A 16,077-nucleotide genomic window follows, 5' to 3' on the forward strand; every position below is an offset into this window, starting at 1 on the left:
ATCCATTGATTAATTGAAGGCCACAAGATGTGAACTGCCCACAAAAGTGTTATTTTACTTGGCGTGTAAGGTGTAGGAATAATAAAGGAACATTGCATGGACAAATCGATAGAGTTAATTTTGGGCCAAAAGTTTCAAATTAAATAATATAATCCACAAGTATGTTCAAAATATGTTGCAAATTCAAATGATGAGTCAAATCACACTTCAAAATCTGATCTGAAAAAATTTACAGGTGTTTCTGTCTCTCCTTCAGACAACTCAACACTATTAGTCTAAAAGAATGTTAGGCTGTCACGAAACTGTTACTTTGACCTTGAGCAGCAGGAAATGCAACCAACTTCTAAGGCTGAACTTTGGGTGTGTGGAAGAATATCCCTGATGGTTTCTTTGAAAGCAAGTCTTCTGAAACACAGACAACTGTAATAAAGGCAAAAAAATCTATAATAAAGGCCACATTTTTTTCTTCCTGACACTGAAGAAAAGGAAAATGCTGGGATAGGCTCCAGTACCACTCCCCCTCAGCACAGGAGGATAAGCAGCTAATCATGTAAAGGGTTCTTGGAGTGTTCTTTTACTGCTTTCAATTTTCTTTACTAAAGAATCCCTGAAGAGCCATCTTTTTTAAGTATGTAGATCTGACATGATCTGAATCTTGACGTAATGAAGATCATGGAAGGCCAAAGTGGACGTGTCCATGGACACAGGCTCTGGGAAAGCATGGAGAGCATGGTATCTGTTTGCCAGGACATATCTGGAATTCTCCCATGTTAGTGCTTTCGTGCAGACGAGAATGGAGAGAATGAGATGTTGAAACAGGATCCAGGCACGAGTGGCGTCAAAGGTGTCCGAATTAGAGCGGCAGTAAACAAATGGTTCCATATTAAAAGGCCATGATGAATAACGACCTCGACTGGTATTTTGTCTCATTGGAACAGTGTATTTAAGTCTGCTCATATGCAAATAGGAACATGTGGTTTCTTCCACAGGTAATAAGACCAGCGGTCACTAATACTCCTAAGATCTGCTTCACTGCAGAGACTAACATCTAATAGTGCCTTATTCCTACTAATGCATCTGATCCAGCCGACCAAGGACTTCTGAAGAAGTTAATTCTCTGGAACAGGTGTGGCAGATTGGGACTGAAACTAGACTCTGTGTGTAGATCTCCAGGACCAGGGTTGAGGAGGTCTCACGCTACAGAAAAGATACAAAACTCATTTCCCTGGATACCCTTGTGTGTGTCCATCAAAAGTTTGGGAGCAAACATTTCAGTTTGGAAGCAGAGAATGTTTAATAAGAATTAGCATTGTGCTGAGTGTTGCAAAATATACTCAGATTATTAGTAAAGAGCTATAAAAAGTTCCTTATGCATAGGGAAAAATGCAAAAATAAGCAAAAAACAGCTGTGAAAATGAGTAAGACATTTGTGCAAATTCAGAAGCAGGGTAGGTGTGGAAGGGGTCATGACCCCATCACTTTTTTAAATTTATGCAAGATAGTTTTGAGGGTTGTGGGATGGTTGAATTTCAAGGATGAATTGCAAAAGAGCTGCCAGATATCAAAAGACGTCAATTACAATTTATTACTCATAGAACTCAAAATGTACTGAAATTAAATTTAGTCATTCATGACAAAAGAACAAAACAACACTTTTATATGGTACTATGATTGTTGATTATGCCATAAGAGTTCTTAACACTTTTTATTAAATATAATATATATTTAATATAGTTTTTTCATTATTATTGGGGTATTTAGCTAAAATATGTATAACATGCAAATTAAATTATTAACTTGGGTGGCATAATAGGAATGAATTATCGACGATGCCATCAAAGACAAGGGAAACCTGCTATAAACCTGTGTGCTTCCTAGTGTTGATTACTCACAGCTTGAAAAGCTCCGATCAGGCATATGGATGCTCAAGATGGGAAAACACTCCAAGAAGGCACAGGGGGTGGACCTGAGCAGCAAACCCATCTGTCTCACTGTCAGCAGGCCTATTTCTCATGATTAACACAGTTCAAAGTCTTCACACCTTATCAGGAGAGGGGCTCCTCCATGTTTAGTTATTAATAGGCCTCTAGGACGTGGCTAAACTGCACTAAGTCACAGTGAGTGACTGTTATGTTCTTGGAGATGTAACCCAAGACTCCGAATGTGTATGAGGGCAGTGTTGACAAGGTCATAAACTGAGGGGGTTCATTTGTCATCACATAACAAAATGAGTACATGGGTTACAAGCCTGTTACAGGCTTGTTTTAATTAGCAAAAAGCTATTTTTATTCTACTTCTTTTTCTATTTAGGAACTCATTTTGCATGGAGACACAATCTTCTCACTTTGCTTTCTACTATATTTTTACCACACCACTAGGGACAATTAATCTGTGTAATTAAACGGTCAAGATGTAAACAGCCATTCAAAGTCATGTGAAATGCAGCATTATAAAGAAATTTAAATGGCGTCAGAATTATTCACAGTGGTGGTGACAGGAACCAGATTACAAAAGCATTTAAAGCCTCTAAAAGTTCTTTCACACAAACTTATAACATGAAATGGTTACAAATAGGCTGCCTGAAGCCTGGGACTTCACAATAGTTTCAAAATATGGTTGTCTCCTAAATCTTTTTTTAAAATACATTTGTGGTAGAGAGGTACATGCAGGGCTTTCCCACTGTAAATACTTAGACCATCGGTTCCTTCCATCACTGTAAGAAATCCGTGTCGATACGTTTCTCTAGAATCCAGCATCTCATATCAAACAACTCTCGCATGACTGAACTATGCAGAAATTTGAAAATCCATGGAAATTCCTTTCAACAGTAGGGTTTCTTTCCCATGGCAAAATCATAACAAATAAATAAGAATGGCATAAACACATGAGTTTAAGGCAGACATTAAAAGACTCAATTAATTTTGGACCAAGCTATTGAGTACAAGAGAACATTTTCACTGTATTGAAATGGAACCCAAAAATATATATATGCAGCATTCAGAAGCTGGATATTACCTTTTTCAAAGCCTAAAAATGAACCTCTGTCCCTTTAAAGTACATCTATGATCAAGATTCAAGAGCGCAAAACCATCCGTTACAATGTGTACTATCATACAGCACCCTCTAGTGTTAAGGGCTTTATGATAACACCCTGCAAAGGCCATGACCAGCAAATGTCACAAAAATATGACGATAATTTAGAGAGCATCAAATCAATTTGTTTATACTTCAGTACAAACACATAAATTAAGAAATGCTAGCAAAGAGAAAACATACATAAAAGATAAACACAGAGACCAATATTCATCTGTATTTTATTTTGTGCAGCTTCAAATCTCATTACTTTTAAGTAATTCTAAGAAGTAATTCGTCATCACTCTATACATCAACATTAAATGTAACAATACACCAGGACAGCAGAGAAATGCCAAATGATACAATATAACATCAGGTTCATTAAAGTAACAGTCCCAAACTAGCATACTGGACATTCAACATGGTATCAAATAGTTCTCAGAAAGGCTGCAAGTTTGGTCTTTGTACTCGAAAACATAAGGGACAATGTACTCAGAAAATCAATACAAATCATTCCTTGGAAAAAATCTCATGAAAAAAATCCTTTATCAAAAAGGGGAGCAATATTAAAAGAAAATGCGGTTACAAAAATAGTAAGCACCCCAAAAAGTGGACAATAATGAAGACTTGTGAGCAGTGAATAACAACAATGTGCTGGGTTGGGGGGGGGGAGCAAGTCTTATTGCTTTAGTGGAACAGGTTGAGAAATGTTACATCACGGAAAGGCAGAGAAGGAGAAATGCAACCTGAGCTCTTCCAGAATTTCAGAGAACAAAGTGTCCACTCTGTCTCTTCTGCAACCCGATTTAAACGAACATTTTCAAGTTTCAATCACATGAGCGCTTCTCTTACACAAGAGATCAGACCGCCCCTTCTCCCACCCCTCCTCTCTCTGTGAACCAACGCATCTCGCAGCTCCTGATGATTCATGAGTGCCTAGAATTAGAAACGTGCTAAATATTTTATGAGAGACAGAGAAAAATAGACAGCTTTTTTCTGAGCTTGTTAGACACTGAAAATACCTACGTTTGAGGTTAAAAATACATCTGGAGCTTTGCATTTTTTAACATTCGGAAACGAGTACAAGGAGAAAAAAGTTAAATGCCAAGCTATCATACGATGCCCTCTGATTTAGGACTAATCAATTTTTGGAAACATCTGGGGGGAAAATATGCTTAGTCTTGCTATGATATGAGTAATAAGAAATACTCACATTCAATGAATGAACCTCAATCACTGAAGTAAATAAATGATCAATGGGAAACACGATAGAAAACAACCACAAATCATCTCAAAAAACAAAAAACTAAAAACATCACCATCTCTTCTTTAAGTACTGGCCAAAGGGAGAGCAAATAACCTAAAAGCTACTGCGCACATGTAAAAGCAAATTTTGTGATAAAGATCATTTCTAGGGTGATTTTAAAACCAATAAATATTTCAATCTAAATAAATATTTCCCCCCTAGTCATACATTAGGGAGGACTAGCATGAGGGATCAGTGCTTAACATCTGTGGACCAATTCTACTACATTCAAGGAGAAAAGGGTAAGATTTCTCAACATCCTGCTGTCTTATATTGCAGTGTCAAGATCATTCCATAATGGTGAGAATAAACATGAAGTTGGTCTAAAATTATGATTTCCACTACCAAATCTAGTACATAAGCAACCAAAACAAAAGCTAATGGAACAGAGACCAGCATGAAGGTGTGGTCAAACATATCATACTTGACTAAGGGCACATTCACTTTTCGGTCGATCCCCCACAGACATGACTAAGCACAGTTTTCACAATTAAAAGAACCAAAATTATCAATCAAAATAAACAAAAAATGGATAAAAATGTCACAATAGTGTTATTACACCCTGATCACTGTGTAATGACACTGCTATTTTTACAGCTAAAGAGTGGAAAATAATTTTTATTCTTGTAAGCAAGCAAGGAAAGCCAGACAACCACAATTAATGACATGTTTGTTCCTTTTAAGAAGCCACTTTCCACAAACTGCTTAACCTCATCTAGATTTAACAATGTGGAAGTGTTCATTCATTTTCCTCTTATTTCACCATAGATGGTGTACAGTACAGTGAGAACCACATTGCATTTAAGAGACATTCCATTTTCTCTAGCTCTTGAGGCACTTTTGACATTTTGTTAAATCACCTCAGGAGCAGATGATGGTGGTGGTCCCCTTGCAATCCTGACCAATCAACCTCTGATTGACAGAACAGTTTCAGTAATGCACATACAGAGTACAATGAGTGTGTGTTTGTGAGTGTATTTAAAAAAAATAAAAGTAGTGTTCATGCCACAAGACAAAATGTGTTCAAAATTAAGGTGGTGACAGTTTTAGAAAATTCCAGAAAAAGAGAAAAAGAAGTGCCATACATGTGGCCAATCCCTGGGTAGAGGAAAAGAGCATGTGGGGATGAACAGAAGGGCAGAATATATGACAGAGAGAGCATGTGTGTGTGTGTATGAGACAGAGAGAGAGAGAGACAGACAGAGACAGTGAGAGAAAGAGAGAGCAGGGGAGGCTGAGGGCCAGAGAGAGAAAGTGAAAGATGTGAGGGCCAGAGGGAGACTGCCCTACTGTGGGTAGCTGTTCTGTTGCCGGCGTTTAGCAGATCGCAATTTCTCAAATCGGGACTCCATCTCTTCCAGCACTTTAGGGGTATAGCGAACCACCAGCTTGACTGTGCCCTGAGCTGCCTTTAACAGCTCCACTGCCTTCTCATGGTGCTCCCCCTCCACACTCTACAAAAATAATTAAAAAAAAAAAAAAGAAAGACTTGGAGTGAATGCTTGTATAACACTACACAAGTCAGCCACAATGCAAGAAAAGTTACCTTGCTATGGTTATCTACACTGAACGGTGGCACAATCTGGGTGTAACAGGTGTTATCCTGATTCGGCACTTAATTTAAGAGTCCAGATATATGATTAATGTATCATAGTCAAAAATAACAAAACAGAATGAAATTTAGCTTTAAATGACTGCTATTCTTAGTGCTGTAAAAACTGCAGCGCATCATGCTTCACATGTCACTGTTTCTGGACACAGAAGAATACAATGCAAAAGAGGGTATTCATGCCATTACAACATTTCTACTAGGAATAAAAACACTATTTACTCCAAATGTTAAACTACTTCCAGACAGTCTACGTACTACTCCGTTGACAGACAGCAGCTGATCGCCCCTCTTCAGGCCACCATGTCGGTCAGCAATGCCTCCAGGGATTATGCGGGAGATGTAGATGGGTGAGTTCTGTTCCTTCCCTCCCATAATGTTAAAGCCAAGACCCTCCTCTGTCTTCGGGAGCTCCACAACACGAGGGTGGGAGTGCCCCTCGCTAGCAGCAAATGCTGCCACCGTGGCCTGTTTTGGAAGCAAGGAGAATAAACTAATGGGCTTCTGCTGTGCATGCAGACTGACAATTTCACACTGCACAACAGAAGCAGAATAGGGCGATGGTACATTAAGGAGTTTTTTTTCTTCCTGTTTAGATAAACAGTGATAGAGGAGAGTTTTAAAATATGGCCAATTTAACCAAATTTGACTAAGCGTGTGTTAACTTTGATTAAAAGAATTTGATTAAACGTGGAAGGTAATCCAAAACTGGGTTCTCTGTGGTGTAGTGATACATAATAAGGTTTAGATGCTCCCTGTCAAGTAAATATTCAATTTAAAATAAAGCTGGCTGCTGCAATTCATGCATTCGCCTTAGGTAATCAGAGCTGGATGAGCTGGAATAAACGTCTCGTGTTTATCAGTTACGTGAAGCACACAGAGGACATCCTGGAGAGCTCTGACCTAACTAATGAGGACACAGATGTGAACTACTGCAGTCACAACAGATGCAGCTTGGACAGTTAACTTTCATTAAGCACAAGCAGTAGGTATGTTGCAGGATAGTAAATATACACAACATATCTATCTGCCACCATGTATTGCACATCCCGAGTCAACACTCACTGATACAAAATGGATAAAAATCAATATGACCTCCAAATCAAAGTCATACATTAGTGTATCGCTGTTCCGGAAGAAAACCTCTTATCTCCAAAATGGTAACTTTACAGGAAAAGGAAAAAACCTACTTTACTTTTAATGTAAGTCAGTGGAACCAGACATATTTCCAAGTCATTTTGGGCCATTTATTTTGGTGCATTTATCAAGAAATTTACATACAATGTAAAGGGCAACAGGCATTTTTTAAAATTGTGACAAAAACTGAAAAACGACAATAAATGGAGATAGCAGTGATATCACAATATTTCTACTTTTTTTTCCATTAGGCTTTCTTAGAACTATGTCTCAGAGAGCTTTATAACAAAAAATGCTTGCAATACCCTTAAGAGCAGATTTTCACTGGCAACAATCACCAGCAGAATATTCACAAAACATAAGAACCATCAGACAAATGGCGAGAATACTGAACAACAATCACATAAGTTAAAAAAAAATACCTTTGCTGTGGCATTGGCTCGGACCTCTGGACTGCTGTTAATGTCCACTGTCTCATACACATGTTCATAAACCTGCGAGCATCAAAAAACAGAGTAAAAACAAACAGACAAAAAGCCTCACACAATGTTACTTCAAATGGCTTAACATTCTGTAACCATGTTAATGTGAACAAAATTACTCTTCCCCTCTTCCACTAGTTTAAATAAGAAACACACATACAGCAGTGATTAAGTGCAAGTCCAAAATGTGAAAGCTAGGCCAGTACTCAAAAAGCATCATAGAGCAGAAATGTTAATCTTGGAACCATTGATTACTGAGATAACTCAAAACACAGGAGAAACCTGATCCTAGTTTAGCACTCCTGCTTTGAGGTACTCCATGAGTACAAGCAGATCCTCAGTAACTGAGCAGGGACTGAATAAACAGCTGTAAGTGGACAGCACTGTTGAGTCACTCAGCAGCCAATGTTCTTATCAACTACTGAGGCATAACTCTCCAGTCACAGTCACGCATCATCACCTGCCGTAGAACAGCTCAAATTAGGTCATTCCTCAGGGGTTTTGTCGGGGGGGGGGGGGGGGGGGGGGGGGGGGGGGGGGTGGCCCATGTGTTGAAGTATGAGTAAAACAGCCACACTGCTCCATAGGAGGGCTCATTTAACAAGCATGCGTAGGCAGAGATCTGAGAGATGGGCTAAGAATGAGTTGAACTTTCCTTAGGCGTGAATGGGCTAATGATACCGCATGGGGTATTCACAACTTGGAGCACTTGTGAGAGAAAAAAAATCATTTGGGACAATGCTGTAGTGATAAACTAATTATGTTTCAGTGGCCTTCTAAGAGCAATGATCTGCACCATTCGGTCACATGCAATGCAAATATTTAGGCTCTCTGAAAACAAACAGTACAGGAATGGTTCAAACTGCCCCACTAGTATGAGAACCTTTTTATTATCACTAAGGTCTCCATAATACATAAGAAAACAATGTGCTAGCCAGCTACTTAAACATTTCCAAGTAACACCCCAACTGGGTGATATGGCCAAAATGTATATCACAATGAAAAAAATGTAAGTCAATATCAATAATTATAATGGTAAATGTCACATGATTGTTTCTTAAGTTTAAATGCTGCTTTTGCCTTGTTGTTGAAGAAACCAGAAGGTTAATTGTGGTTTTGAACTATTCTTTATGGTGTGAACATGACAAACAGAGCATCATTTTGCAAATCTATGATGGGATAGTGGGAGACAGTTTCCCAGGTTAGCTGTTATGACCAGCTCACATGGACAGCATGGAAATGATTTTTAAAATATATATAATTTACAAAGAACACAGATTACAGGTTCTACACTCAACAATGTCAGCCTAGTACAAACAGCAAACATTAGCTGGCTCAGTACACCAATGACGGATCACACTACCTTACTCCTACCACTCCTATCACAGCCATTTCATATCACAGTATTTAAACAGAAGCTAGCAGACTTCTGGATTTCTCTATTCTGTCATAGTCGTTTTGGGGATGGAAAAGCCAGAGTATATCTGCAGTTCACTGTTTGAAAGATTGACCTCAGTGGCATTAACTACAATGTGATTCTATCTCCCAAGAGACAAACAACTATGGAGGAGGACGTTGTTTGTCTGGTGTTTTGTTTTGTTTGATCACTGTAATTCACTACAATAACATCAATTTGGTCGTGCTATGCGAGTGACTGAGCGCTGCTTCAAGTCAGCCAGCTGCTAAAACCAGCTAGCCTGGGAAATTGGCATTCTCCCACTCTCCCATGTCACATATACAGCATCTTCAGTGTACTTTCATTGTAACTAGCATGAACCCACATCTTTTTCACTTTTGTCATTTGGATTTGCACTCATACTAAAATATTAGTGTTTTATCACTGTAAAACAGATGTGTACAGATGTGATTAATGCTGCTAAAACTTGTTAGGATGTTAGAGCAAGAGATGTCAAAGCTTCCATCCAACTCGGAAGCTAATTACAAACCATATCGGAAATTTTAATGGCAAAATAAAACAACGTTCTCAGTCATTGAGAACCAGGGCTTTCGTGCTATGCTGCACTCTTTGGAGCTGAGATACAGCTTTCCATTTCCAAGATACTTTACTGACACAGCGCTTCTTCAAAAGCATCATAGAGAGCATCCTGTCTGCTATGGAGGCTGCACTGTCTCAGACAGGAAAGCACTACAGCAGGTAGCGAAGATGCCCAGTCTATCACTGGCTCAAGCTTCCCTGTCTTAAAAACATCTACACCAAACAGTGTAAAAGAAAAGCATGCAGCATCAAGACTAATCCCTCTCATCTATCACAGACTGTTTCCATCACTCCCATCTGGAAGAAGACTACAGGACATTATGGGTCAAGTCCTACAGACGGTTTCATTCCGCAGGTAGTCAGACTACTGAACGAATCTACCTGATGGACCTTTAAATATTTTCACTGAACTACTACTTCAGCCATACTACTCACTTTATCTGTTGCACTATTAACTTCTGCACCCAGTCACTTTACTGTCAAACTTTAATCTCACTTACTGTAATCTGTACACTGTCTGCAGTTTTATTAATCTTTGTCGTTGCATTTACTAAAAACTAATGTGCATTGATAAATAATACATGCATAACTATTACTGCTGCTGGGGACCAACAACTGCTCAATGGTTGAACAGTTTTGTAGTTACTGTATATTTAGAGAACATTTTATTGTACATTGTTTGAATAGTTTGTCTGCCTTTAAATGTATATTTTTACGAAATCGGATCATTGTAGATGCATTTGAGACACATGGAGATGCCAGATGTAAACGGCTACGTTTCGTTGTCCACTTATGTTCAGATCACTTAAGACGGATGTTAATACCAAGTGTGAACAGGGCCTTCCTTAGTTTGCACTGCTCTTCTGACAAGTGTTACAGCTCACCGTTTATCCATAGCAAGATGGACATTTGGTATTTATTTTATAGTTGCCCATCTATCCTTCTGTGTAATGTGTGCTGGATGATATAGCAATAGTCTGTTTTCTTGGATGAGTAAAGTTTTTCTGCAAGTGGTGGACGACTAATTGTTTGACTATTTGAAGTCAGAATGGTAGACTAAATTCCACCCCAGTAAACTTGCAGCTGCAAAAGAAATTCTGTCTTTGTAGACACTGGCGAACAGAAACAACAAAAGCAAGACTAGTCACTGTTAGCCTGTTACTCTCCCTCTGCTGGCTTCTACTTTGGCTGCCAGCACCTCTAGCCTTTGCTGAAGTTAATTTCTGAACATGTCATATAACCCAGAAAGCTGTGAAAATCCAGATACTGTTCTTCAGGAATCCTACATGAAGGAGTGGTTATGATAATTTGGTTATTTGCAATCTGTGTGTAGGCATGTCAGTATCACTGAATGACCTCTTGAGATTCAAACTGCCAGTTTTGTAAATGTTGTATGTAAGTGATGACTAGGCAGGATACATTAACATCTACTGCCCCCCCACCATCTTGTAGTCTGAAACATCTGTCGTTATGACATCAAGAAATCTATCATATCAAAGATAAAGCTATTTCTGGATCCACATTTATTTTCAGGCAGAAATGTTTTTCTGCTGATGAGAATATAGATTTTGATGTGTAAAATCAGTGAAGTTTAAGAAGCACAGGTCTGCATTGTGCTGAACTCTCAACAGACATGAAAACTTTGTTGATTTTTTTACTGATTTTAAGGTTGCCTGTAGATTAGCATACACGTTTTGAGTTTGGGTAACTCAAATAAGACTTTAACATCAGGTAGCAGATTGTGCACTTAACAAAAAGGAGTGTGTTACCCTTTGCCAGAGCATCACGCCATGTTTTTGGCCTCAAGAATTTGATTTTGTAAGAAAAAAAAAAAGATAAGAAAAAAAAGAAAAGAAAAAAAAGACAACAGATGACAAAGCAGCAGGGTAGAGCTGACTCAACTGCCAGCAGAGTCTTAGGCTCACTACATGGGCAATGGCACTTTCCATATGAGACCCATGTCTCTGAAAAAGGATGGAACAGTCGTAATAAACAGACCTGCTATTTGTGGATGCTTTTAGTCTTTTAGTCTTTCATTTTTGCTGGGCAAATTTGGCTACTTTTATTAAGTCTTTTAGCCTAAAGATTGGTTCCATTCAAGTTTCAACATAAAACTCTCCTAAAAGCCTCAATAAGTTGTCTGTAGGACCACAGAGTAAAGTCACCAGTGCTTTACTAACCACTTTAGAAATGCATTAAACTGAACTCAATAAAGCGTAAAAGTTTAATTAAACCTTTAAGCACTGGAAGGCGTCCAGGGGAACAATTAGACAAAATGTCAGCAAGTGATGGGACTCAAATCTCCTGAGCAAAGCAATGCATTAAAGAGACTAGACTGCACAGGTAATGCGTTGCCAAACACCTTTTATCTCCCAAATAACTAGTTGTCAGGAAAGGAGAACAACATATTACATGCTTCCTTAATCTTCTGACTAGTTCTCTATAGTTGAAAAGCAATAAACAATTTTTAACAATCAGAGAACTACCCGTTAAAAATAGTCAAAAAAGAGTAAAGGTGACAGTATTAACTAGAGATGCATGATAATAATGCAGCTGTGGCAGTATCAACAGATAATTACTTAAACACCATCACCGTCAAACAGGTATTTAGATTTGACTTTGCATTTCAAACTGATCTTCAGTGAGGTATTTATTGAAATGTGTTATTTTCAAGGTAATGTAAACCCAGATAGATTTAGTCCCAATATAAATATTTTATACATTTCCTGACAACATATATACATGAAAAATCTCAGATATTAGCATCGACCCATAATTCTTATATTATTGCAGCCCCCCCTTCTAATGCTAAGGCATGTTAGCTTACCTCCCGGACAGCATTGCAGAATTCGCTTTGCAAAACCCTCTGCAGGGCCTGCAGCTTCTGGGGAGGTACTTCCCCAGTCCTCTGGAGTTTGTCCAGTAGCTCAATGGCACGAGAGATGTCTGTGAAGGGAAGGTTTCGGTGAGGCAAGACCATCAGACCAAGAACCAGACCTAACATTTGACCCAAGCCATCTGGAGATGTGAACTGCTTGGCAATGAACACTGTCCATGTCCTGTCCTGTTGAAAGGCTCTAACAGCTATGTTATTAGGTTATATTCTTTTCCTGTGAGGCTACTTAAGATTTATCAACAGCCACCTTCCCTGGCACTTGCACATTTTTTTTCTGTCATTTGTCCAACAGCACTTTGCTCCTAACTGTAAGTGAAACATTCCCTCTAGTTCTGTTCCACGGCATGAATAGGTTTTCTAATGGTTACAGAATCAGAGCTCCGCATCTGAACTGGAGATCATACATGGAGGATGTCAACACATGCACCATAAAAATGTCAAACTACAGGCAGAGGTACATGCTGTACGTTTAACTTGGCAGTTTTCTTAACTGTACATGCAAAGTTACAACAAAAAACACTAAAGTTTCAGCCCATCATCTCAACAGTGTAAGCTAAAGGGGAACTCCATCAATATTTCAAAATTGCTGTATTAATAGCTTAACATGTCAACAAAACCATTCAGTGAGGTTTGTTGTGAAATGCTTCGCTCTAGAGCAATTTACCAAGACAGAACTGTTCACAGTGGTGGTGATGGAAACCAGACGTCTGATGTTTACTGCCTCTAAAAGCCACTTCACATAATGTTATTACATGGAAGTGCCATGGAAACGTTGCCTGATGTCTGAGACATGGCTTCAATGAGTTTTCGTCTAAAAAGTCTAAAATCAATTTACGGTGGAGAGATACAAAACGCGTATTCTAAGGCAAAATAGTCCCCTAAGAAAACTTTACACAAAACAACTCAAAAGACGCGTGTAGGTTCACAGGCGGGTTTGGAAAGTGAATAAATTGGCTATATTTGCATTGTGGACATCGGGACCCTTGGTTCCCATCACCACCACTGTAAACAATTACGTGTCGGTAAGTTTCTCTACAAAAGAACCATTTCTCATAAAACAACAATCTGAATGACTCTTTTACAGCACAAGCACTGAATTATGCAGAAATGGGAAAATCGGTGGAATTTTCGTTCAACATAAAAAAAATCTGTGGCTTAGAGTCGACGACAGTTGACTCGTTCGCCAAAAAGAAAAATCAAGAACCACAAAACACTGCTAGTGCAGATTAAACAACGAATATATGCCATTCACCATGCTTCCAAACACTGTACACAAGCGCTGCACATCAGCGCCTATTCTAACTAAAGTTACCGACGGTTAAGTTGGAGGAATCCTAACACACAAAAGATTAACCACCGTCTAGCTGGCTAGTCCGCTAACGCTTTAGTTTCGGAAGAGTGGACAGCTCAAATGTTTTGTCACCAATGAATTCTTTTGAAAACGTTGTAAAACTTACTTGCTATGCTCATTTAACTGCACAAACATGCGTATTTGAACCCGGTATTCGTACAAAATCTTAGATAATGTGGTCGATAGGAGAGCTAAATGTTAGCTAGCAGCATCGGGGTAAGTCTTAGCTAGCATCACCAGCTGGAAACAGCGGACTGCTCAAACAAAATTCGCTTCGTCTGCCGTTCAAACATGAAATAACATACGGTAATGTGATGTTTACCTCTTTCTAGTCTCGCAGGTTCCCCCAACGAGGCCATTTTAGCCCGGGATAGTCCACTTGTGCTTAAGAAAGTCTCAATCTAACAGCACCGTCTCTCGGCTGCTCGTAGCTAATGCGAAGAGATTAAAGGGGAATCGAGGAAGATCCTCACTGCGCACGATATGCGCATGTATCAGAGGAGCGGCATCAGAAGGCTGTGCATGACACGATTTTCGTTATTAGTGAGGTAGGGATACTAATAACATTAGTGGCACCCAGTGAATTTCAGCCCCACGTCTGCATACAGATAAGTAAAGCAGTAGTTTGTTGGGATGGCTAACGATCTGTCCAGGCTAGGGCAGTGCAAACAGTACAGCGGTTTTCTGCGGCTCTTCTATTAGTTAGTATTACCATCTACTGGCCATACGGCACAATTGCCTAATTTGTCTTATGTGGACTGTTTGATTTTCGCCTTTAGATTAATGAAACCTGTAAAGCAGGTTATAACCTACTATCACTGTTTTACCACTGTGTCTTACTTTGATATATATTACCACCACCACTAGTACTAATACACACTTCAGACACTTCAGTGGTTCTTTAGTAAAGACTATGTCTAGAACTATGTTATGCTTAAAGTCGTGCTTAGATGGGTCTTCAGATTGATGGAGAACATTATGACAATATCAAGCTTGTAACAATAGAAGATTGCTTTTTGGTGCAATACTGAACTCTATAGGGCACATCCTCCATCGGTCTGAAGAACCATTTTACCATGCAAAGAACCTTTAAGTATGACAATGGTTCTAAATAGAACCATTGTCTTCACTAAAGAACCATTGATGAGCCATCTTTTTAAAGTGTGTGCTAATACTAACACTACTACTAGTAATAATGATAAGAATTATTTATAGTAATAACATGTATTTTTAGCACTTTCCATACATTTCAAAAGCAGCTGAAGTGCTTTACAGGCGTGATCTAAAGACAGTTTAACAAATAATGGACAGCTTGATTTCTATCGCAGCATAAATGAATCCATTTCCAGTACTTTAGATAGTACATCAGGCCAAACCTTCCTCTAGGAAGCACTTAAGGTCTGATGTGATATTACAACTGCACTATGTTTTAGAGCCATATAATTCAGAAGGGACACGCATAGCATGGCCTATTTCTCTGGCAAATGGGACAGGGCTCTGCTGGGTCTTACCGAGCAGTGCTTTGAACTGGGGGACAATTTGAACCTCACCAAAATAACTTGGTCAGGGAGGAGTGTTCTTCTGGAATGACTGCTGGCCTATCTAAATTGAATTCATTCTGTTTATTCAGGTTATATTAGCAAGGAAAGTGACACAATATTTAAGCATCTTTGAGGTTTAATGCTGAGAAGGACCTCGTCCGTGTGGTCCTTCATCATTCAGGTGTGTACAAAGCTAAAAGTCATGATGCATAGGCGTAAGGACAATGTAATAATATCAAATTATTGTAGTTTTGTAGTAGTTTAATGCCAAACCATGCACAATGCACAATGGCTGATTTCTGCAGGTGCTGGGAGAGAATGTGTTTGTATTGTATTAAAGAATATTATCATAGAAAGTTAATATAGCTTTCTGACTTCAGATGATTTCCACTGAAATGTTGAAATATGTATGACTAACAGACAGTAATTACTCCCACATTGTTCCTAGTCTCCCCTGCCTCAGTGTCAACACTTCAGACACATGTGTCTGATAACAATCTTTGAGTGAAAGCAGGTTTGTGCACAGATGGATCAGATATCAAGTTGAGTGGATGTGTTGAATGCATTGATCTCTTTTTCTCCAAGATAATCTCTTAGCGATGGAAACGATAGCCTGTGACCAGTGACTGAAGAACAACACTAGGTAGAGAGCGGCTCCGCTTCTTGAAATCTCCATCTCAGATG

At 39.0% G+C, this 16,077-nt stretch overlaps 1 protein-coding gene across 1 annotated transcript; it reads right to left on the reverse strand.

Annotated features, from left to right (window-relative positions):
* Nucleotides 1-3,297: 3,297 nt before the first annotated feature.
* Nucleotides 3,298-14,466, reverse strand: lin7c (lin-7 homolog C (C. elegans)). The gene is made up of 5 exons (XM_017706154.2): nt 14,175-14,466; nt 12,433-12,551; nt 7,550-7,621; nt 6,249-6,458; nt 3,298-5,835 (listed from the first exon to the last, which is right to left on the reverse strand). The coding sequence occupies exons 1-5, from the start codon at nt 14,209-14,211 to the stop codon at nt 5,668-5,670; spliced, it is 606 nt and encodes a 201-aa protein (XP_017561643.1). The 5' UTR covers nt 14,212-14,466; the 3' UTR covers nt 3,298-5,667.
* Nucleotides 14,467-16,077: the final 1,611 nt, after the last annotated feature.

The sequence above is a fragment of the Pygocentrus nattereri genome, chromosome 25, assembly GCF_015220715.1.
Source record: "Pygocentrus nattereri isolate fPygNat1 chromosome 25, fPygNat1.pri, whole genome shotgun sequence".
NCBI classification, from domain to species: Eukaryota; Metazoa; Chordata; class Actinopteri; order Characiformes; family Serrasalmidae; genus Pygocentrus; species Pygocentrus nattereri.

Coding starts and splice junctions, on each gene's coding strand:
- lin7c (XM_017706154.2), bottom strand. CDS start 14,211: ATGGCCTCGTTGGGGGAACCTGCGAGACTAGAAAGAG. Junction 12,552..14,174: donor ACCTGCGAGACTAGAAAGAG/GTAAACATCACA, acceptor TTCCCTTCACAG/ACATCTCTCGTGCCATTGAG. Junction 5,836..6,248: donor TGCTGTCTGTCAACGGAGTA/GTACGTAGACTG, acceptor TTATTTTTGTAG/AGTGTGGAGGGGGAGCACCA.